This window comes from Carassius gibelio, chromosome B14 (genome assembly GCF_023724105.1).
Source record: "Carassius gibelio isolate Cgi1373 ecotype wild population from Czech Republic chromosome B14, carGib1.2-hapl.c, whole genome shotgun sequence".
NCBI classification, from domain to species: domain Eukaryota; kingdom Metazoa; phylum Chordata; class Actinopteri; order Cypriniformes; family Cyprinidae; genus Carassius; species Carassius gibelio.
The window spans coordinates 4,845,060-4,867,460 of NC_068409.1; the positions used below are offsets into that span (position 1 = coordinate 4,845,060).

At 39.0% G+C, this 22,401-nt stretch overlaps 1 protein-coding gene across 4 annotated transcripts; it reads right to left on the reverse strand.

Annotated features, from left to right (window-relative positions):
- Positions 1 to 238: 238 nt before the first annotated feature.
- Positions 239 to 21,834, reverse strand: LOC127971595 (calnexin). 4 transcript variants are annotated; one of them, XM_052574713.1, is made up of 15 exons: positions 21,717 to 21,834; positions 13,014 to 13,208; positions 12,493 to 12,566; positions 11,978 to 12,036; positions 11,563 to 11,704; positions 11,180 to 11,261; positions 10,108 to 10,300; positions 9,797 to 9,986; positions 9,492 to 9,605; positions 9,007 to 9,163; positions 7,951 to 8,166; positions 4,739 to 4,858; positions 4,553 to 4,655; positions 4,315 to 4,400; positions 239 to 2,204 (listed from the first exon to the last, which is right to left on the reverse strand). In XM_052574713.1, the coding sequence occupies exons 2-15, from the start codon at positions 13,203 to 13,205 to the stop codon at positions 2,145 to 2,147; spliced, it is 1,788 nt and encodes a 595-aa protein (XP_052430673.1). In that variant the 5' UTR covers positions 13,206 to 13,208; positions 21,717 to 21,834; the 3' UTR covers positions 239 to 2,144. The 4 variants fall into 4 exon arrangements, with proteins under 4 accessions (XP_052430673.1, XP_052430672.1, XP_052430671.1 ...); XM_052574712.1 differs by having other exon boundaries at positions 4,315 to 4,403; XM_052574711.1 differs by having other exon boundaries at positions 4,553 to 4,658.
- Positions 21,835 to 22,401: the final 567 nt, after the last annotated feature.

Genomic DNA, 22,401 nt, shown 5'->3' on the forward strand with positions numbered 1-22,401 from the left:
TAATCAATGAATTAACATTCTATTGTATTACTGCAATATAAGGTTTGAAGGAAATGTAATCTAATCAAGTCATAAAAATATGATAATGCAAAACAAAACAAAAAAACATTATTTCTACTGAATAGGGGGAAAACTACAGACATGTTCTTTAACCAGAATAATGCCTCAGAAAAACCCTTAATTCCACATGAAGCCACACTCTAGAAACACAGAAGAAATAAATCACATAGAAACACACTTCAATCGTTCAAATCATTATTTTATTTTAGTTTGTGAGTAACATGATGGATTTTTCCCAAACCGTCCCAGCAATCCAGACTCATGATCTCGGTTTCACAACTTCAATGATGCCAGTAAATCACTCCATCCATTGCTCTCCCATCCTTCTATCCATCCACACTATTAATTACATACATTTGTGAAAATATGGTTATCCAAAAGACAAAGAAAAAAAGACAAAAACAGCCCAAAATGCAGGTGTACAGACAGGACATTTACAGCTGGAGATGATGCCCATCAGAGAACGAAACGGGAGATATTAAGAGCAGAGCAGCAGATATTGTGTCTGTGTGTGATTTGATTTTTTCTCAGTTACCTTTGAAAGTGCCAACTCTTCGTTAGTCTTGGGGTAGAGCTCACGTTATGGCATCTGGCCAGACTGCGTCGATGGAAAAGGATCAGACGAGTCCGGCTTGCCATATTTGAGAGTATAAACAAGTAACTTCAAGAATACTAGTGAAACTACACTAGTTTACTTCAGATCAGGGTAAACCCCCAATAGTGCCTTTTTCATATCTTTGGGGTCAAATATTTAGGGGCGGAGTCAATGTGAAACGGAGGAGGAAATCACTTTTACGGCTTGCTTTACACCCAGGACATAATCTTTTCAATGTTTTCTCTTTCTGAGTGACACTTTCTAGAAAACAGTTTTCATTGGTGAATCTCAATAAGTCCATGTCACATTTCAGCTTTCTCCAGAAACACAAAAGAAAACAATACATTTAACATAAAAATGAAGCATATTTAAGCATATTCTCATTAGTGTAATATTGGAACATTTTATTTCTAAAGTATGCATAAAAATTTTTTTTTGTACTGTTTTGTATGGTTTTCTTTTTCCATCAGGCTGAAATGTGACATGAGAAGCACGCTCAAACATTCAATCTTAGTCCTCGTTCTTTCCTGATGTGAACATAATTGGTTCAATGAAATGGAAGCTGCTGCTGCTGCTGCTAATATTGGCTGGACAGGATATGACATCACAGTGAGAAAAGATAAAAAGGTTGTTACAAATAACACAATGAGGGCAAGAAAGTAAAAACTGTCAATCGTCCCGTTATTGGGCTGAGCGGGTTAGAATCGACATCAGTTCAAGACCAGAAAACACGTTTGTACAGCAATCCATGATTTAGTAAAAAGTCCATTTGAATAGCAAAAACAAAAGAAGGAAAAAAACAAACTCACAGTACATTCACAGAAAAAAATATTAGCAAATCTTGTTTCCTACAAGTAAGGCAGTACACTAGAGCCTACGAATCTACCTGGCGTTCTCCCTGGATACCTTACTGAGGTCATGGTTTGGCCTTTTACTGGACGTCCAGTCTACGCCACGACAAAATGATGAACCTCATGGAATAGAAAATTAAACTAGTTAAAACCTAGGGGTATGTCCAAGCAATCAAGTGGCCAGTTTTAGTTTATAATGAACATATATCCAATCAAACGCCAATGGCTTCTTGAGTAATTCTAGAACAAAGGAATAAAGCTGTTGGCCTGTAAACCTTACAATACCAAGAGTGTCATAGTGTGGTCATGTGTTCAGGAACACTGTCTGGAAGTGTGTGTGTGTGTGTGTGTGACAGCTGACCCTTCAGGAATGGTAAAGATTGTGTTTCATTGTTAGTTACGGAGAAAGTCTCTATGCTATTTGAGTGTCATGGTCAGTATGGTGACCATCGACTTCCTCGAGGGCGCTTGAGAAGACGTTCGTTTGGCTGCTGGTCGAGAGGCAGACCACACCGTTTCACTCTGACCATCTTCATGGCGGCAAGGATGGAGAAGAAGAACAGGGAAGGAGGGAGTGAGGGGAGGAGAGATAGAGCGGGAGGAGAGGGATGATGGGATATATAGATTCAGGAAGTCCATTAGTCTTTTCTTGGTTTCCTGCTTCTGGGAGACCTTCTCAGAATGTCGTCCTCTGATCTCTACAAAAGAGAAAATTACTGTTGTCAAAAGACAGTTTTCATTCTTTTTCTTTGGAAACAATTTGTAATGCATTTCTCAGTCAATCACCTGTAAAGCCCTACTTGGATGGGATTTTTCTCATCATGAGGTTATAGTCTACACAAATCTAATTTGCAAGGCACCTCGGGTGATAAAATTGTGTGCATTCAGATGATGTTTTATTCACCATGAAAGGGTGAGTTTAATAATCCCACAAACTTTGGAAATGCACTTCTCACGTGGTCCGTGACATTTATCTAAACGTCCCGTTAAATAACAGGAAATCTGATGCACTATGGTTTAAATGGTTTTCTTTCTTCCATTTTAAATTTCCAAGTAATGCATGTCAATTTTTTAAATGTGGAAATCATCAGAAATAAGTTAACACACCCTAAAACAACCTTATTTACGTAAGGCAAACACATTTGACCATTGCTTATACTTGTCATAATGTTGGCCAATTTCAATGGCCTGTTGAAATGATTCGGTCATCTTAACAGCTCCCAGTCCCTGTAGTGGACTTCATATCATTCTTGTAAACAGATTCCAGCATCTCAGTAATGAAAGTGTCCATGTTTAAAAAGCAATGCAACATTTACTGTACAGTTCTTGGGAATGGTCAAAAAAGAGTTATGAACATCTTTTAGATCGGTCTTATTTTAACTCATAAATGTGGATTCGGACAGCAATTAATTTACCACACAACCTTCGTTTGTCCAAAAAAACAGTAGGTAATTTGTCTAAACATTTTAACATGGGTAATGGGAGAAAACGGGGGGGGGGGGGGGGGGGGGGAGCCTAGCCTCTGTATAAATGTTTACAACAGCTTATTGTCCCCATGAGAAACAATTACTGTTCGATCAGAAATTAGAGAGAAAATAAACACCTTAAAAAATCTGCATTATACAAAACACACAAAACCAGGATCTCTATTCAGACAACATCAATCTGGGAAAATGAAATGGCATTAAACACTCCTAACTCACCCCAGTTTACATGAACACATCAAATGCTGCTCAAGACTTATGTGATGATGCTTAATTGATTTACTAAAATGAACCTGATTTTCCACATCCACACCCAGGTTCCTACTAAAAGACTTCATTTTTAAAAAGTTCACATTAGAGCTGTAATCGGGCCTTAAAAGTTAGGCCCGACAGGACCCGAGCCCGACAGGTTTCGGCCCGAGCCCGACAAGTACATTTTGATTGACAGCTTTTTTAAAGCCCGAACCCGTTTACAGCCCGACATTATTCAAATGTGCGCACGCACACAGCTCTTTTGCCTTTTGCCAACAATGAGCAATTTATTCATGTTTTAACATAATTTACTCATAACTAACGTAGACTAGACCACTTGGAAGTTGGAATAAAGAAGTAAAATAAGTCCTGTGTCACATCGTAACATCTCAGCATTCTAGACCAACGCACCAATAAAAACGAGTCATTTAAAAAAAAATTAAATTAAGATACATTTTAAATGAAGATGGGTATTTGGCAATAACGAAATTAAGATAAAGGCTCCGCCGGATTTGCTTTATTTAATAAAATAATAATGCCAACATTAGCGTAAATACTCTGTCAACATTATGCATTTAAGACTCAATGAATATTTAGTTATCATTTGAAGAACCTTTACTCACAGAGATTAGGCTAAGCCTACTTGTTTTTGTGGAGGAAAATGATTGAATCCACTGTAGATGTCTTCAGCGTGTTCCTGCGCTCACTGATGGTGCGTCATTATTCACTCATTATTCTCATTATAGACATGGTTAAAACTTTTCCACACCTCAGAGTTTGCTTTAGTTGCTGGTGCAACCAAAACGTAATCACCAGAGGCAAGCCTCCGTTACACCTGCTCAGCATTCATTTTCGCATCTTTCTCGCGCTAATCGAAACACATCACATGACCGCTCGTTTACCTCGCAAACCGGAGCGCAAGCCCGAGCCCGCATAAGATGATAGAAATTAAGCCCGAACCCGACCGAGGGTTCGGGCAAAGATCTTCAGCTCTAGTTCACATTGCTACAGAATCTAAAAGTCTGAAAAAGAAGCATTTCCTATGTGTTTCTAGTAGCATGAGATGCTCTACCTGGCTGGATGTATTGTCATCTTTGCCATCATCCTCTGCAGCCTCCTCTGCTTCTCCTGTGGAGTCCTCTTCTTCACTCTTCTTTGCTTCTGAGGGAACAACACAACCTTCATAAGGTCCAAACCCAATTCCCCAAAAGAGAGGAAGAAGAAACTCTTCCCACCAAAGAACGCAACTGATGTGACTGGTCACATTTGACTGTAAGAAAGCTTTAAGAGAAGTTGTTAAGCTATCAGACCTGATTCCTCCTCCTTGGCGTCCTCTTCCTCGGCCTCCTCCTTCACATCTGGCTGTGGTGCGTCTGTCTTCTTGTACTCAGCTGCAGATGTGGACTCGGAGCTCTTCTGTAAGGCACAGGATGACATTTACTCTTCAGATCCAGCCTTTGTTAAGGTCAGGCTTCTTTTATATGACACACACTAACCTTTCCGGTGCAGCAGAAGACAATGATGAGCACCAGAGGCAGAGCCACAGTCAGGACGTACACCACCCAGAGCCAGGGTCTCTCTTCAGCAGCGGTTATCATCTGATTCATCAGGCCGGGCTGTTAACACACACACACACACACACTTAATTTACCAACACGCGAGTACAAGAGTCTAATACAGAAGCTATTGTGGGGTGTGCATACCCAAAGCAAACTGTATTATTTGTGTGATAAGATTACATATAAAGTCAACAGCTATGTTTACATCACCCGGTTTTTATGTGCATTTTGAAGTATGGCATCAGAAACGGCAAACTACTTCAAATAAAAATCCCTTCAAATCGCATCCACCTCCGAAAGCAACGAACGCATTAATTTAGTTTCGTTTGCTCGCTCTGAGGCACAAATAATTTTTTATATAGGCCAATGAAAATTATTATATTCAGGGGTTTCTTCTACTTTTCATAATGATGTATAGCCTAGTGCCAATTCTACCAGGAAGTGACAATTTTGTTCTCTTTGAATCGATGGATTGAAACGGTACTTAATGCAAATTTTTTATTCTATATTTCAATTTTGCGCATAAGTTACATTTGCAACTTTGGATGGAAACCCAACTAACGGCAGAGTTTTGAACAGAATTTTTCCCTGGCAACACAAATGATGCAAACTGGGTAACACGATTGTGTGAATGAGTGATATTTGCCTCAATTGCATCTTCCGTGCAAGTTTAAATTTTTTAACTCTGACGTAAAATTCACATGATGCGTCGACAACAAGCCAATCAGTGAAGAGCTCATTGACATGCTCAGTTTAACATGTTGTGGATGTTGTTTTATGAAGGCATTTCTCATTGCGCAATGCTTTTTATTCACAAAAGTGATGCGAAAAACATACTGCGATTAATTAAGAGTGATTAGTACGATGCTAGTGTTTGCATCGCATTTGTTGTGTACATAAGAACCATAAGAACTATGTTTTTTGCCACCATTAATAAAAGCAGAAACCAGGAAATAACATTACCCAAACGTTTCAGCTTCCATTTACAATAAATGACATGCTTTATATGTGTACACTGATCAATGTTTATATGGGAATACATTTTAAAGTCATATTAAATCTTTGGTGAATGTGAGCTAAAGTCTTATGGGTCTGGAAAGAGATGAGGGTGAGTAAATAACACCATCATTGGGTGAACTATTCCTCCTTTAAGTTAACCATTGAGAGTTGTGCTGCAAACCCTTCAAACCAAGTACACATCTTCTGGCCATGTGGTAAAGAGTTGAGCCGCAGTCACACTGAGGTACAGGCTTCTGTCCTGACTCACGCTCTTTGATTGTGGTCAGTTTAATCAGCCATCATGCCTTTGTCACAGCAACATCAAAGCATGAATCCATTTAGACAAAAACCCACAGGCTTCTGCTAGGTCCTTTAGCCAGGGACCGAGCTGGCCCTCGAGTTTAACATGCAAGGCATGCCTGGAATCCACCTTTGGGGCAAAAGGCATTTGCACAGTAGGAATTCTCATAAAAGCCAGCCAAAAAACAGCTAATCCCAGAGTATATGTGCTCCGCAGTGCCTCCCAGCACACCGACAGAACCAGAGACATTCCCCTGGGATCCTCAGAGAGATATCCCACACAACAAAAACCAAGACACACCATGTTCTGCAGTCACACATTATATTTTCACTGTGTCTAACTGAAAGCCCTGCTCTATATGCACCTGATACTTCCTGTAGGGCTCTAAGATTTCTGCAATGGGAAAAACAGATGGAAACGCGGAATGCAGTAAAAAAAATTTAATTTACTGCAAAACACAGAATGTCATGGAATTTGGCAAATGTTTAATGAATAAACATAAAGTAGGGCTGTAAAATTAATCAAATCACATTACGGTCTAGCGTCTGTGAATATTATACACAAAAAGTCTGCTTTTAAAATATGATGTCTGTGTGAAGAAGTGTCATGTTTTCATCAACTACACATTGAAGAAATCACGGAATAAAATATTACTGTAATTTTTTGCGCTTCACAAGTAGGTTCCATTTGACAACTGTATTTAATGCATACGTTTATTACAGTATTAATGTTTGTTAAAAAACTGTTCATTGTTAGTCCATGTTCGCTCAGGTATATTAAATAAAATTAATAGATCCAAATTTTTATTATATATTAGTATATGTATCAATTTTCAACTAAGATTAATAAATGCTTTAAAACTAATTTTTTATTGACAGTTCATGTTAACTAATGTTAACAAATGGTATTTTATTTTGAATTCACAAGTCATCCTCAAAAGTCACAAAACTATAAAATTAAATCCACGAAGAAGAAAAATTGAGAATTTAGAGAAGAACAGGGCCCTAAAATGTTATTTTTGTTAAACATTTAATACTGTCTTATTAAATTGTGCAAGTTCTAAATGACAGATGCTTTTACAGAGAACAGAAACCAGAAAAATCGGAAAAGGAAAAAATGGAATTGGGGGAAAACAGATTTGACGGAGCACTGTGCATGTCAGTGAAAAGGTCACTTATAGCTCCTGACAGCCAGAAATTCATCATGCATGAACCCTGGGATTGGGCTCATATTGAGATCTGGACAGATATTTACTGCCGTGTAGAGACTCAGAGGTTAGGCGTGGGCTGTGTGAAGGGCACGGGGTACGAGGAGCTGTGTGTGTGTGTGTTTGCTGTTCACGTGTACTGTGTGAATGTGTGTGGGTTGATGAGGAGACGGCTCCACGCCCTGAGGAAGAACGTGGCTGGTTCAACTGTGTCATGGGAGAAAGTCTCAGGAGTAAGTGGAAACAGATCTTCAGAGCACTGCTGAGTGCATCCCCAACACACACACACACACACACACACAGCATCCCATACAAGACACGAGTCAGGAAAATAAAAAAGAAGAAAAATAACCTACTGTTGGCATAAAGTCATAGAGATGTCAACAATAAATAAAAATCTAGGTTAAAATTTGTGCTAAGTTCTACATACTATAATTTGTTGAAAGTCACACCACAAAAAAACCCAAACATTACAGTCACAAACCTTGGCAAATCCAGTGTAAAGTAAGCCAATCAGACTGCAGCTTCTGATAAAGTTACTGCTGATTTATTCTATGCCAAACGCACTGGATGAGGTTAACTGTACGCTCTCATCTCACTGATGAGCGGCTGACTAAAGGAAAGGTAGAGAAGGTTTTCTACCTCCGCGGCTCCCTCAGCTGCTTTCTTCAGCCCCCAGCCATCAGCCGCCCATCGCTCGGCCACGTTACGATCAGAGGTGACGAAGAAGTTGTCAAAGAAGATATCGGAGGACATGGACCAGAGCTCCAGACCGACGGCGCTGATTGGGGTCATACGGAACGGGTGCAGGTCCTCAAAGAAGTCTGGGTTAGGGATCTTCCTGGGCTTCCACACTCCCTGACAAACAAACAAACCATCAGACGCTGACATTTTCACAAGAAAACAGCCTTACGTAAATACTCATAAAACTCACAAACCACCTCTTATAACTGGGCAGCATAATTTGGGTGGAAATTGATTTTCTAAAATAAAACTGATATTTGAAAATGATAAAATGCAAAAAAAGGCTGTGCTTGTCTGCAGAGCTGCACAATTTGCAAAATGTTTGTGATTATGTATCAATATGACTAAAATAATAATATTACATAATCTATTAGTATTACTACCTAATACAAATATAAACATAAAATATTACTACTGTAATATTTAACTATAAGAGAGCATTTAAGAAAAATGTAATAATTAATTTTGCACAGAATAAATGAGCGGCTCCCATGTAAAGGCCCATTCACACCAAGAATAATATACAACAACAATACTATTAACCTTTACACCAGAGAATGATAACATTTAACATTTAACATCATAACCACTTTAATGAGATGAAGTGCATTTTTTAAGTATGGCCACTTATAATCATAGCATAATATTTTCCAGCAAAAACAGCAACCATATAGATAAAAATGATAATTTTAGCCCTCTGATGTGAACACACTGTTGGAGGGGCGTGTCTGCTTGGAGACTTCAGAGTAAACGCCTACTCTTATGATTGGCTAAAATCTTTGCATATGAAATGTGCACTACATGTGAAACTTTCTCAAAGGTTTTTGCAAGCGCATTGCATCATGATTTCTCCATTGATTCTCCATTTCACGACCCCTTTAAATGCTTCAGCTTTTTAAGCATTTGCAATCCATTGCAATTTTGGTTTTAACAATCAAAAATGATGCTTATTACCTGATAATTAGGGTTGTCAATCATGGGTGGCTTCCACTTGCCCTTGTAGTTGGGGTTGTCTATCACTGGTCTCTCCCATGGGCCGCAGCCGGGGGCCGTTTCACAGACAGGATTGGGGATCTGAGGAGCTTCCCACTCGCCGTCCATATCCTCATCCCTAAAGAGACGAGCGCAGATGAAGTACAGCTACGAAAGAAAACCTCCTCATACTTCTATTTCAGCGGCTCTCTTGTTTAAGGCTATAATTAAAAAACTAAATCTAGATCATCACCCCAGGAGTCCTAATTTCTTTATTAAAATCAGCTCACTTCACCACTGTCCAACACACAACGGCTCAGTCTTTTACATGATACGCAGAGACCGTGCGTTCACTACAATGCAGCTCATTTGTTTTTATGTCTCTATAGATTTCTGAACAATCACAACAATCATCATGCACAGTAAGACCAAAAATCTTTCTTAAATAGTAATGTAGAGAGTGTTACCAGTCTTCTGGCTTGAGGGCATCGGGGTCACTGATGTACTCCGGCTCCTCGTCCAACCAGCCGTCAGGTTTCACAGCATCTTCATCAGCAATCTTAGCAGGAGCGTCTTCATCCCTGAAGTACAAACACATCCAATCATGAGGATGCTTCTGATCCCCAGTATAACACACACAGATATACATCGTCCAAATGACCACACTTCAGAGTGCACAACAGGAAGTGAGTCTATTAGAAGTCTTGCACTTTATAGGTGCAAAGAGGAGTAGTTGTGATATTTATTGCAGATAAGACTCTCTCCGTCTCACCAGTCCTCAGGTTTGACAGCATCTGGGTCCTGGATCTTGGGTCTCTCATCCCAGTCCTCTGGTTTGAGGTCATCGGGGTCCTCGATCTCGGCCGGGGGGTTGATGGGGGGTGTCATATCATTCAAGAGACTGCCGCTGTTCACCACCGTCTGGTCGATCAGGATCTCAAAACTGTTATCAGGGTTCAGCACTGCAGGGAAACACATTCATTTGTGACTCGTCTGTTCAGACTGATGCAGAAACCAGCAGACAGGCGAATCAAACAGGTACATGTGCTCTCTTCTGGAAGCAGGAGGAGATGTGTGTGTTACCCAGTGTGTAGAGGTGAGTCTTCTTGTCGGTGTAGTATGTGCGCAGGTCAGCGTCGGGCTTCTTAGCATGCTTCTCCTCAAACTCGCCGGTTTTGGGGTTCTTGTGTCTGAAGATGAAGTGCAGTTTGTAATCCTCCCCACACTTATCCGGCCCGAACATGATGGTGTACGGCGTCTTATCCACAAACTCCTCCTGTGGGGACACAACCAATACTTACATTAAGTTCTGTGTCCGGCTCATATGCCATTAATAAACTATATAAATAAATACACGGCCATACAGGCTTTGCATTGGTCACCTTGATTCTAGATGCATCACAACAGGAGCACTAATTAAATACAGGTGTAAAATGTTTTGTGATTGGATCACTGAATCATACATGGTGCTAGTCAGAAATGCATGTGACCTCATCACATGTAAGGGTATCAGTATCGAAACATTATGCATTTTTAATAGCAGGTTAAAATGCATTCATGTTCTGCATTAAAACGTAGCAGATCTAAATGTGTTTCCTCTTCATTTCAAAGATTCATTTTATTGATACTTATTGAATTTGAGTGGTAACAGCCCTAAAGTCTTATTCTAATTCACCGATTAAACTTAGTATTCGTGTTTTTACATTTATTGGAGTTTTTTAAAACTTTAGGAGTCAGCTGTAGTCCTTAAGATAACAGCACAATAATACACTTAGCAAAATATTGTCTAATCATCATTATGGATAAAATGACAGAAAATATCGAGATTTAATTTTTTGTCAATATTGCACACCCCTAATCAGATGTGTAATGGAAAAATTAAATGCGCCCTGGACTGCAGAGTAACACTCATTTACTGTGATCATTCTGGGATGTGCAGTAAGAATAGACAGCAAAAGCTCCCAGCATCCTACCACAAGCACACAGAGATCACATTTAGTAAATTTAAGAATAACTTTACAGTAAGAAACAGAGCCAGAAGTCACAACTTCACATTTCATCAAATTTACAGTCTAGGTTAGTTTTTTCAAATGTGAAGGCTGTTTCAGGGCAGGTATAGCAGAAACTTGAACCATGAATCTGTAGGGCGTCTTACCAAGTCAAGATCAGGGGTTTGAGACAGCAGTTTAACATAAGCGCCGCCACAGTCAATGCCAGTCTGGAAGTTCACCTCATACCTGACGAAACACGGCACATTAGTATTATTCTGATATTTCAAGGCTTTGACATTGGTGCATTTGGATTATTTGAGTGCATGCTTTCATTATCGATTGGAGTTGAGCTGTACATTAAACATGTTATTTTCAGGCAATATCAATGTACTATAATACATGAAAACACAAAACAAATACGTCAAAGTAATTCGACATGAGATCACTAGCAATTTCCAAACATTTTTACTACAATATTGTCTTTATACTCTGTTTATCTGGAAAGGCCAGAGTAAAATGCATAGCAAGAGCAGAGATGAATACTCACTGGACGATGAGCGGTTTGGTGTCAAAGGTGAAAGGTCGCAGGAGGAGAGCAGAGATGGCGTGATGCTTCGCTTTAGATTTGAGGACCAGCCCTTTATCACCCGGGAGTTTAGTGTCCTTCATCTCCTCCACCTCCCATTTACCTGCACACAAACACCACCGCACAACCTCAACATCACCTCACACACGCTCACTTCATGTGTGGACTAAAAAACTACTTCTATTAATGTCCTCACGTTTAGAAATGTTGGGATTTAAATAAAAGCATCTTTAAAATGTCTATTCATAGGCTAGGCTTTCTTAATTGTTTTCATGCTAAACAAATCAATCGGAATACACACGATTTCTGACTATTCAAATTAATAACTATACACAACTTCAGATGAGCAGAAGATGAAATAGCTTATGAAACTTACCATCATACTTTGCAATTTCCTCATCGATGCCATCTTTCTTGGCCTGGGATAAAACCCATCTAGACAGGAAACCAAAAAAAAAGACTTAAATACTTGACAAAGAAAGGCCCTTTTTGCTCATATTTATGACATATTTCTTCAAATGATACACACTACTGTTCAAAAGCTTAGGGTTGGAGAAACTTTTTTTTCTTGAGCAGCAAATCATCATATTATACTGATTTCTGAAGATCATGTGACACTGAAGAACTGAAGGAGTAATGATGCTGAAAATACAGCTGCACATCACAGAAATAAATTACATTTTAAAATATATTCAAACAAAAAAAACTTATTGTAATAAAATTTCTCAAAACCACTGTTGTTACTTTTTTTTCTTTTCTTTTTTTTTAAGAGAATGAATTTAAGAGACTCAAAACTAATTTAACAGACCCCAAACCTTTGAACATGATTGTATATGCAACAGACATTTGCAATATTTGCGGTCTCTGTTGTGAGGATAACAGACATCTTACCCTTGAAGTGTTCCTTTATCAAATGACTCGGCAAAGTAGTGCTCTCCCATCGGCTCTGGAGCTTTATATGTCACCTTCAATAAAGACATTTGGGGAAGACATTAACCTAGATGCACCACCATAACACGGTTTTATATTTAACTACATTTAGGCTCATGTTACAGGGAAGAAATAGAGTCACATGGGTTTTGAGAAAGTAAATCTGGACGGAATTGAATTTTATGTGAACTGGCCCTTTAAGTGACATGAGTAATCATTGGCTGATCGAATTCCTCAAACAAACACAGAGCACCACTGCTCTGGCTAAATCTCACTGATTCCCAACACCGTTCACGAGAAATTTAAATCAAGGGAAGCTGATGTGGATGTTATTTTGAGCTTTAATGAGCTGTTTTAGTTCACCAGCCTCTTCCCTGATCAATACACAATCCAGCAGAAGTAACCGAGAGCTGACTGTTGAAGCATGAAGAACCTGGAGTGCTGTCTAAGTAAAGCACATTTCTCAGTCAGCTAACACTTACCGTGGGCACTGGCGGGGAAGAAGGGACTTGCTGTTCCTCTTCCTCAACATCTTCCTCTTGCATGTCATCGATGGCATCTTCCACGTCCATGTCCATGTCTTCGGCCTCCTCCTGCGCCCTCACATGACCCATGAGGCCCAGACACAGACTCAGAGAGAGCAGAGCCACACATAACCGCATCTTCAGCTCCATAGTCTACACACACAAGAGGGAATGAATTAGACATGGGTCAAGACTCCGATTAGCTGGTTTATGAGGCTGGCTGTGAGTTTTCTTAAAGGGATAGTTCACGAAAAAAAAATAATAATAATTTACTCCCACTCAATAGTTTATGGTCCGCTGTCTTTCATAGTATGGACATACACTGTGGAAGTCAATGGGACCAACAACTGTTTGGTTATCCACATTCTTCAAAATATTTTCCTTTGTGTTCAACAGAAGAAAGAAAGTCACACTGATTAGGGACGAAGGGAGGGTGAGTAAATTTTGACAGAATATTCGTTTTTGGGTATATTATCCCTTTAAAACATGAAGGTTCATTTAAGGTTGATAGTTTTTGAGACAATGTGTCAACTAGTAGAAGTCTGAAAATGTGTAGTCCTGCACATCCTCAAACAAACAATAAATCCATTTTCTGAAAAACCATTCAATATTTTCACCAAGACTTACTTAAAGTGAACATGTTCTCTCAGTTCTTCCAGAGTAAAATCTCAGTTTGATCATGCTGGTGTAACAAGTTCCTCATGTTTATCTGTGTGTGTTGGGTCTCAGACAAACCAAACCAACATCGAAGAACTAGCAGCAATGAAAGGAAAAGGAATGCCTTTTCACATTGTCTGAGTCTGGGCCACAGAGTTGAGCTTGAACAATACACAAAGCTCAACAGTGTCTGTATGAGAAGAAAACAACGCTCCATACCAGCAGGAGTCGAAGCTGATTCGCTGAGCTAAACAGCCAATCACAGTGATCAGTCATACGGGCTTCGCACAACAATTCAACAGTCTACCGCGTGAATAGAATCTTAATTAAAAAGTTGTTTTCACTTTATTTTAGAGTATGTGTACTTCCAGTGTTACCATGAAAATACTGGTAATATAAGGTTCAGGGGTAGTGTCTACTTACTGTAACTGCTATAGAAAGTACATCGCTGTTCAAATGTTTGGGATAATGTTCAATGTAAAAAAATAAATAAATAAATCATGCTCATGAAGACTGCATTTTATTTTTTTCAATTTATCACATCCTTGCTGAACAAAACTATTAATTTCTTTACTAACCCCGAACGTTTTAATGGTAGAGTAGGCTATATTGTAACAAAATATTTGTATTTAAATAAATGCTGTTCTTTTAACTTTAAATAAAAAAAAATTAAGTTTAAATTTTAAATGTCACCGGTTCCAAAATATTATTAAGCAGCACAACATAATAAATCAGCATGTTAAAATGATTTCTCAAGGACCACATGAAACTGAAGCCTGCGGTAATGATGCTGAAAACTCAACTTTGCATCACAGAAATAAAGTATATTTATTCCATTTTAGAGTATTTTAAAGTAGGGTATATTCAAATATATTGCAATTATATTTCACAAAACTACTGTTTTTTTTTTTTTTAAGTATATTTGATCAAATAAATGAAGCCTTAATGAGCATAAGAGACTTCTTCAGAATCATTAAACCATTTTACTGATCCCAAACCTTTGTACAACAGGAACAATACAGTTTTTGCATAAAACTATTTGATTTGCGCTTTGATTATTATATCTAAAAACCAGTAACTAGTTAGGAATCTTTATGAGGCCCATTACAGTAATGTACCAACTAGGGATGCATCGATCCGATACTCGGGATCAGTATCGGCTCCGATCCAGGCATTTTCTGAGGATCAGGTATTGGACCAACAAGACCGATCCAAATCTGATATTGTGTCTATACTATTCTGTGTTGTTGTTGAGCTCTGTGTTAAAGTGCATATACGCGCACAAGACTGAGGGCAGTTATGATGCTCTTTGATCATGTTAATGTTCTCTGCTCATTTTCTGCATCTGCTGTTTGAATAACGGAGGAAATGTGAGCATTAGAATTAGTAACTTGTTTAGTTACTAACAACACTGTTTCTGTTAAAGGGGGGGTGAAATGCTATTTCATGCATACTGAGTTTTTTACACTGTTAAAGAGTTGGATTCCCATGCTAAACATGGACAAAGTTTCAAAAATTAAGTTGTACGTTTGAAGGAGTATTTCTGTTGCAAAAATACTCCTTCCGGTTTGTCACAAGTTTCGGAAAGTTTTTTTCGAGTATGGCTCTGTGTGACGTTAGATGGAGCGGAATTTCCTTATATGGGTCCTAAGGGCACGTCTGCCGGAAGAGCACGCTCCCGTATAGCAGAGCAGAGAGAGCACAACAGACTTCACTGATCAGAGCGAGAGCGTCGCGAAATGTCACAGAAGGAGTGTGTTTTTGGTTGCCAGGGCAAGACAACCCTGCACAGATTACCAAAAGAGAAACAGCATTAAGGGACCAGTGGATGGAGTTTATTTTTACAGAGCATCAACAGAGTTGTGCAAGTGTTTGTGTTTGTTCCCTGCATTTCTAAAATGCTTGTTTTACAAACAAGGCCCAGTTTGACGACGGATTTGCGTATCATTTATTTCTTAAGGATGATGCAATCCCAACGAAAAAGGGTCATGATCGTGTGTTGGAACCGCAGGCGGTGAGTAAAACTGCTTCAAATATCTCTGCCTCTTGTTAGTGCGTCCGCCTCCCATCGGAGACCCGGGTTCGAGCCCCGCTCGGAGCGAGTCGTTGCTGCTGCTGCTCTCGTTCAGTTTCAGCCTCGGGATCTGATTCTGGATCATAAATAAACGGCTGAATCTGACTGTTAGCCATGGTTTGTTTTGGATGACGGTTTTTCCCTCACGATAATGTCACAGTTTCCAAACGCTCTCAACCCAAAAGCCTACTGGCGCTCGTGATTCTTTAGCTCCGCCCACACGTCACGCCTCCAGTCGGTCGTGTTTTTCCGGGAAAAATCGGTACAGACTATCTTTCTCTTATGAATATAATAAAACTAAAGACTTTTTGGAGTTATGAAGGATGCAGTACTACTCTATAGGTACTCAAGATTAACAGGGTATTGAGTGAAAACGAGCATTTCACCCCCCCCTTTAAATTGTTTTCATGTTAAATACAAGTTCAGTCATATTAAAAACATAGGGCTGATTTTAGCCTAACGCTGGAGTTAGTGCTCTTTCCGGCAATAAATCAGCATGATAGTATCGTGATCTCACAGACTGGCGACAGAACGATATGACAATTAAAGCATATCGCCTGCCACAAGCGAGGCTGCAGAGGCTGATGTAAAGTGGGCTGTAGCTGTAGGGTCCTCATGACAGAAAGACAGAGTTCTGCAGCATCAGCCCCTTTTCTTTAATAAGATTTACCCCAATGAGATTATACACACACACACCAATATCAATCAACACGTGCAGACACGCACTCCTCTAAAAGAACCAGCATTTTACCATAAAATCTGTTTTGTGGTGGATAAAACCAAGCATCTTCCCTCTAAATTCACCATAAGCAACACTTCAACTTAAGTATCATTTGGAGTGAGTTAACAGAAGCAAATATAAATACTCCGTTAACCACCTCAATCTCCCTCCATTACAAGCCCTTGTTTTCCTTCTTCAGCCCAAACAGGTGAATACTGTCATCGGCCTCAAGAGCAGAGCTTTACAGCGCTGTCAGATCATTCCTCAGGGGAATCAATAAACACTGCAAAAAACCTTAAACGGGAACAGTCGTGTTTGAGCACCCCACAGACTGTTGTGTTAATGAGCTTAACACTCTCAGGATTACTGCGACTGAAGCAGCGGTGCCAACAGAGTCTGATAATAACATCACCAAGACAGCCAAAACACAACAAAAGCACTTTCACACAAACTACAAGACATGAGCAGCCTCACAAACAAACCACACACACTCAGCTGCACGGTTCGAGGACAGTAATGGAAGTGTGCTTTTTGGGATTTAAAAAAAATGAATAAATCTGTAATTGTGAGAATTCCCTTACGAATATTAACTATGGTTTTACTACAAATAAAAAAAATAATAAAAAAAAACACCAAGGTTACTATACTTAAACATTTGTAACTATAGTAGTATTGTTGATACATTGAGTCTTAAGACTGCACAATAGTAGGATATTCCTGTAACAGTTTCTTCACGTTTAACCAAACTTTTATTATGACAGGTTACTGTGAAGAACTTAAAGCTGCTGTGTATGTCATATGATGGTAGTTTTCTTAAATTAAAGCTAAAAACACTCGTTAGTATGAGTATATGAAACACAACCACCATTCATTCATCACAGAAATGATGGTGTCTTATTGATGTCAAATGCTTCCGCAGTATTACGAAAGCATTTTACTGAGCATTGCAAATCAAGCATACTGCTGGGTTCTTGGTTCTTGTCAACAGTATCTCTGCCATGATAAGCACTAAATGAATGACAGGCTTTACGTTAACATCACAAAAGGTAAATAAGAGGGTGACAACTAGTGGAGAAGACTAATGATTAGATTTATGTTAAACAGATTTTGTGTTAAATGTTTGCTGAAATCAATGCTGGAAGTGATTCGTGGCTTTTCAGAAAAGATATTGAATCAACATCATTAAAAGTCATGACTTATCAAATCTTTTTTTTTCAGCCCTAAATTGAACCATATAGGCATCTCAAACTAACCTGAACCAGGGTGGTTAAAACCAGGGGGTATGAAACAAATCTCACGAATACTGATGTTAATATATGTTAAACAATGATAAATACGAGCAAGACAAGATATATTTTTCTCTGTGTGAACTCAGTTTTTTTTTATGACAGTTAGGGTGTGTCGAAAAACTCCATCTCATTTTCTCCTCCAATTTCAAAATTGTTCTTCGTCGCTGTTTTGCCATTTTTTTGTAAATGAGGTTTGGTTTTCTCTGCATGTTCAGGTTGTAAACACTGGGTCGGGTCGGTACTCCTGCAGCAATGTAGGATGATTTTGAAGTTCGAGGAGAAAATGAGATGGGAGTTTTTCGTCATACCCTAACTGTCATGAACCGGAAATAAATAGTTCATGCAAAGCTAGACAAGACCAGCGCTTGAGGTTAAAAAGTATATAGTTTTTTTTTTTTTTTTAATTAAGCATATAAGATCATTTTGTTAGAAAAGACCCTTCTTCCTTGCCTGGGATAGTTTAGAGCCCTTTAAAGCCGATTTAAACTGCATTGTTAGTTCCAACTCAGGGGCACCACAGAAGTCCATTATATGGAGAGAAATCCTAGTTTTTTTCCCTCAAAAAACAATTTCTTTACGATCGAAGAAAAACATGAACATCATAGATGACAACGGGGCGAGTACATTATTTGTACCTTTTTGTTCTGAAAGTGAACTAATAACAGCATTAGCATTCAGTAAATGTGGTTTAGATTTATCTGTCTACAGTCAAGAAGACATTTAAAGGTGAGGAGGACATCTCAAGCCCAGTCTAATAGCGTTATATCAGACATCTGCCACAAATCACCCAGATCAACCACTACTGAGCAGTTCTACACTATAAAGACAAACAAATCAACTGAGATCAGTCAGACCAACTCAAGCTAAGACTGAGATTACAGAAAAATACAAGAGCCTGTGTTGAACTGAGAGAAATCGACTTGAGGCTGATCTTTAAGAGCAGGACACTAGAGTCGAGGATCCCTGGGGCTACACAGGGAGGAATGTGTTTGTATTGAAGTGGGGTCGGGGGTCACAGGATACACTCCCGTCCCGACCCATCTGTTGCTCAGGGAACTGATGATCATCTGTGGGGGTAGAGCGATTACAGACAACCACGATTAAAGCTAATCATTAGTTAACATTAGCATCTGAGCTTAACCATCGCAAGACATCAGCAGAATTAATACAGCATTCAGCAGAGACCCATCGACTCATGCAACACTTCCTAAAGATTGCTGAAGATCATGGCTTGATTTAACATAAATAAATCAGGGGAACACTAGGATTCTTTGTGCGGTTGTGAAAAAAAAAAAAAAAACGGTTGATTAATACAATATTTTCTTAAAAGACTGAAACACTGTTTTAGAAACAGCATTCTTTCAGACCAACATGTCCTTTGAATGGATCAATGTCAAATGCAGTTTCCTTTCTAAAAAGACTCTAGAAATACAAATGAATAGAAAATAAAAGCAAAAAGCAGATTATTTTTTATTATTTGACATCATAAATTCTTTGTTTTCATTATTTTTTTAATCCTCAATTTTGAAGGGCCCAGATTTTTGGACTGAGACTAACTAAACATTGCTTCCACACAATATCGACTCAAAATTCACATTAGTTCAAAGAACAATATGGAAAGAAAAGTGAATCAGAAGCATTAAAAACACAAGTGGAAATGAACTCTTTGGTTAAACGTCCAAGCAGACGGAGTTATAGGCCAATATTAGCCCATTAATTAAGAAAAGACATTACTACAGAACAAGGCTCATTAGAAGGGGTCTAGTGGTTCCTGTTTGGACACAACAGATTCATTCGTTCTGGACTGACTCCATCCTGCCCCCAATAAAACGAACTGGGACTGAAAGACTGCAGTGCTAACGGACAGAGAGCTGCTTCAGATCCAGTCTGGATTAAACACGAACGTAACAGTCTTCTGTGGTCACTGCAGCGTCCTGTGGTCAGCCAGCTTTACATAATGACCGACAGACTAAAAAAACACTTTCCTACAGAGCTGTGCTAGTTTCATGGCTCCTTTTCACATAACAACATATGTTGTAATGGGCAATAAACTGATATATGCACAATATAAAATGAAATCTGATTTTGCTAGCAATATAAAGTCAAAGCAACACTGTGAATATCCCATTGATCTTCATGGTTTTATACGGCCATTAAGATTTCTCAAGAAGATCCGCTCATTAAACTAGTTTCACTATCAGTCCCTTTTCCTCCAACTCGCAGGTATAAGAACCAGAAAAAACATAACTTCTGCAGTAAATGCTGATGTTGGTAAGCATACTTTCATTTAATGATTTACAACTTTCTAAACAAATCAAATCAATCGATCAGCTGAACTCTGATTAAGTTTATTGATGTAAACTAATAATTCATTGTTAAAAAAAAATCATTTTGGCATGAAATGAAGATTCCCCATGTTCTAGGTGTATGTTACTGACGTTATTGCGAAAATACATCTGTATCTTTTAATTAAAAAGTCACAGCTGGTTCTTGCAAAGACGCTCTGTTGATAAAAAAAAACATACTTGGGTAGTTAAACAATAATAGAAATGATCACAACAATTCAGAATACCTTAATTACAATACCAGCCATGTACAGTCAGCCAGTTGTTTGTGTTTTTGGTTAAACGATTGTCCAGAGCAGGCGCTCGTTATGTCAGACTTCTATGTGATTAAGCCTCATGTGGAGGTCCCAGCATGGCCTAACCGGGGGTCTGTTCAATTCTGCCCTCAATAGTGAACGCATACTCTTCCAGAACACATGCTTAAGCCTCTTTACCTTTGAGTGCCACAGATCTGGGCTTGAGGCGATGGGGGAAGGTGCCACAACCTTCCCAGAGTGCACCAGTGAAGTGACTCAATGCCTCAGAGCAGGACACGGGCCATAAAAGTGAATAGATAAAACTGCGTAGATAATTCAAATGACCTAGTTCATAGAGATCAGTGACAAGGAACTCAGGGAAGTGTTAAACTCCTTCACAAGGGTTACCGCCAGCAAAGTGGTCTTTTGGTTAAACCTAAAGGTCAAAGTTGAGCTCTACATTCAAAGTGGCAGAATCAGAAAACCTGCAGTTACATGTTAACGGATGAACTGAATTTTAATCGGACCAAACGTCATTTAAGTTAATATATGCCATGCAAATGTCAGAGTATCTCTCGCGTGACCTCTACCTTTCCTCTTAAAGGGCGGAAATGACGGTTCAACTGACATGTGCGGCTCCAGTTCAGCCGGTTTGGCGTTTCCGCATTAACTTTTATCCCCCACACAGCCATGCCATTCCACAAACCACCATTTATGAACTCAAACTGAAGATTATGTTTAGTGTTATTTGATAATTTGGCTCGAGATAAACATGCTAGGTGCATATCTACATGCTATATATTTCTAAAATATACGAAATCGTACATTTACCTTTACTTACAAATGTGTATTTTAAACGAGGGAATAACGTTTATGAAAAAATAATTTAACCTTACATATGTGTGTATAAGAATTTTAATGTGAAGAGGTAAGAGCACATTAAAGTAAATCAGTGTCGTTTGACTAGCGTTAACTTCATTCAATGAATCTCAGATCTCTCCAATATTAGATAACACCACACACAGCGTAAACAATCTTCATCTCACTCTGCTGACAAGAAAATCACACGATCAACGATGTGAAGCAGATTTCTGTGATAAGGTTTGATAATACGGCTGATTTTATTGACATGACACCTGTATCAGTTAGCTTAGCTCAAGCTGCTAACGTTAACTGACCAACTAGCCTTTAGGTCTACGCACATATTCTCAGTTTAACACTCGAGCTGAACCATACAATCCCGCTCTCATACATTAACACATCGGCGACGCATACCGCACGTGCACTGAAATGCACACAGGTGTAGTAAAGCTCATATTTGCAGGTTAAGTGTACTCACCCGTACTCACTGATGCTGCACTCCGCCTGCGACTCCAGCGCGTCACGTGTGGCTGTGGACAAGTATCCAGAAACTGGGGCTCCGCCTTCCGCGCGCACCCGATTGGCTACTGTTCTCGGCGTAGACATGCCTCATAGACATTGTGAGATGCTGATTGGACAGATGTTACGTCTGTCACGGACAGAGGTCTCCGCCTCCGACCTGCACCTCGTGGACACCGCTGATTGGCCGTCGAGGACTGGGAAGTAGACTCTTATTGGACACATCACAGCGCAAGTGAAAGATGACATATACTTTTTTAGCAAGAATTTATCCAAATGCAATTATTATTAAATAATACAGTTCGATTTGTAGAATAATACTGTCTTGGTGGTGTCTAATACCAAGCTACCTTAAGTTTAGTACAAAATCGCCATAAAAACAAACATAACGACACATTTTGTTAAATGTGTAAATTTAGAAACATGAATTGTGACACAACTTGTTGTATTAGGCTACACATATATAATATATAACGTTTAATAACAGACATTACCCAGCATTAATTTCAAATCAATGTTTTCTTCGTTGTTAAACAAGAAAATTCAGAAGAATATTGGTAATCAAACAGTTTTAGTGTCATACAGAAAATGATGTACAAACTTAATCCCTTTAAGGGTCCTTGTGTGGCAGCACACTTACCATG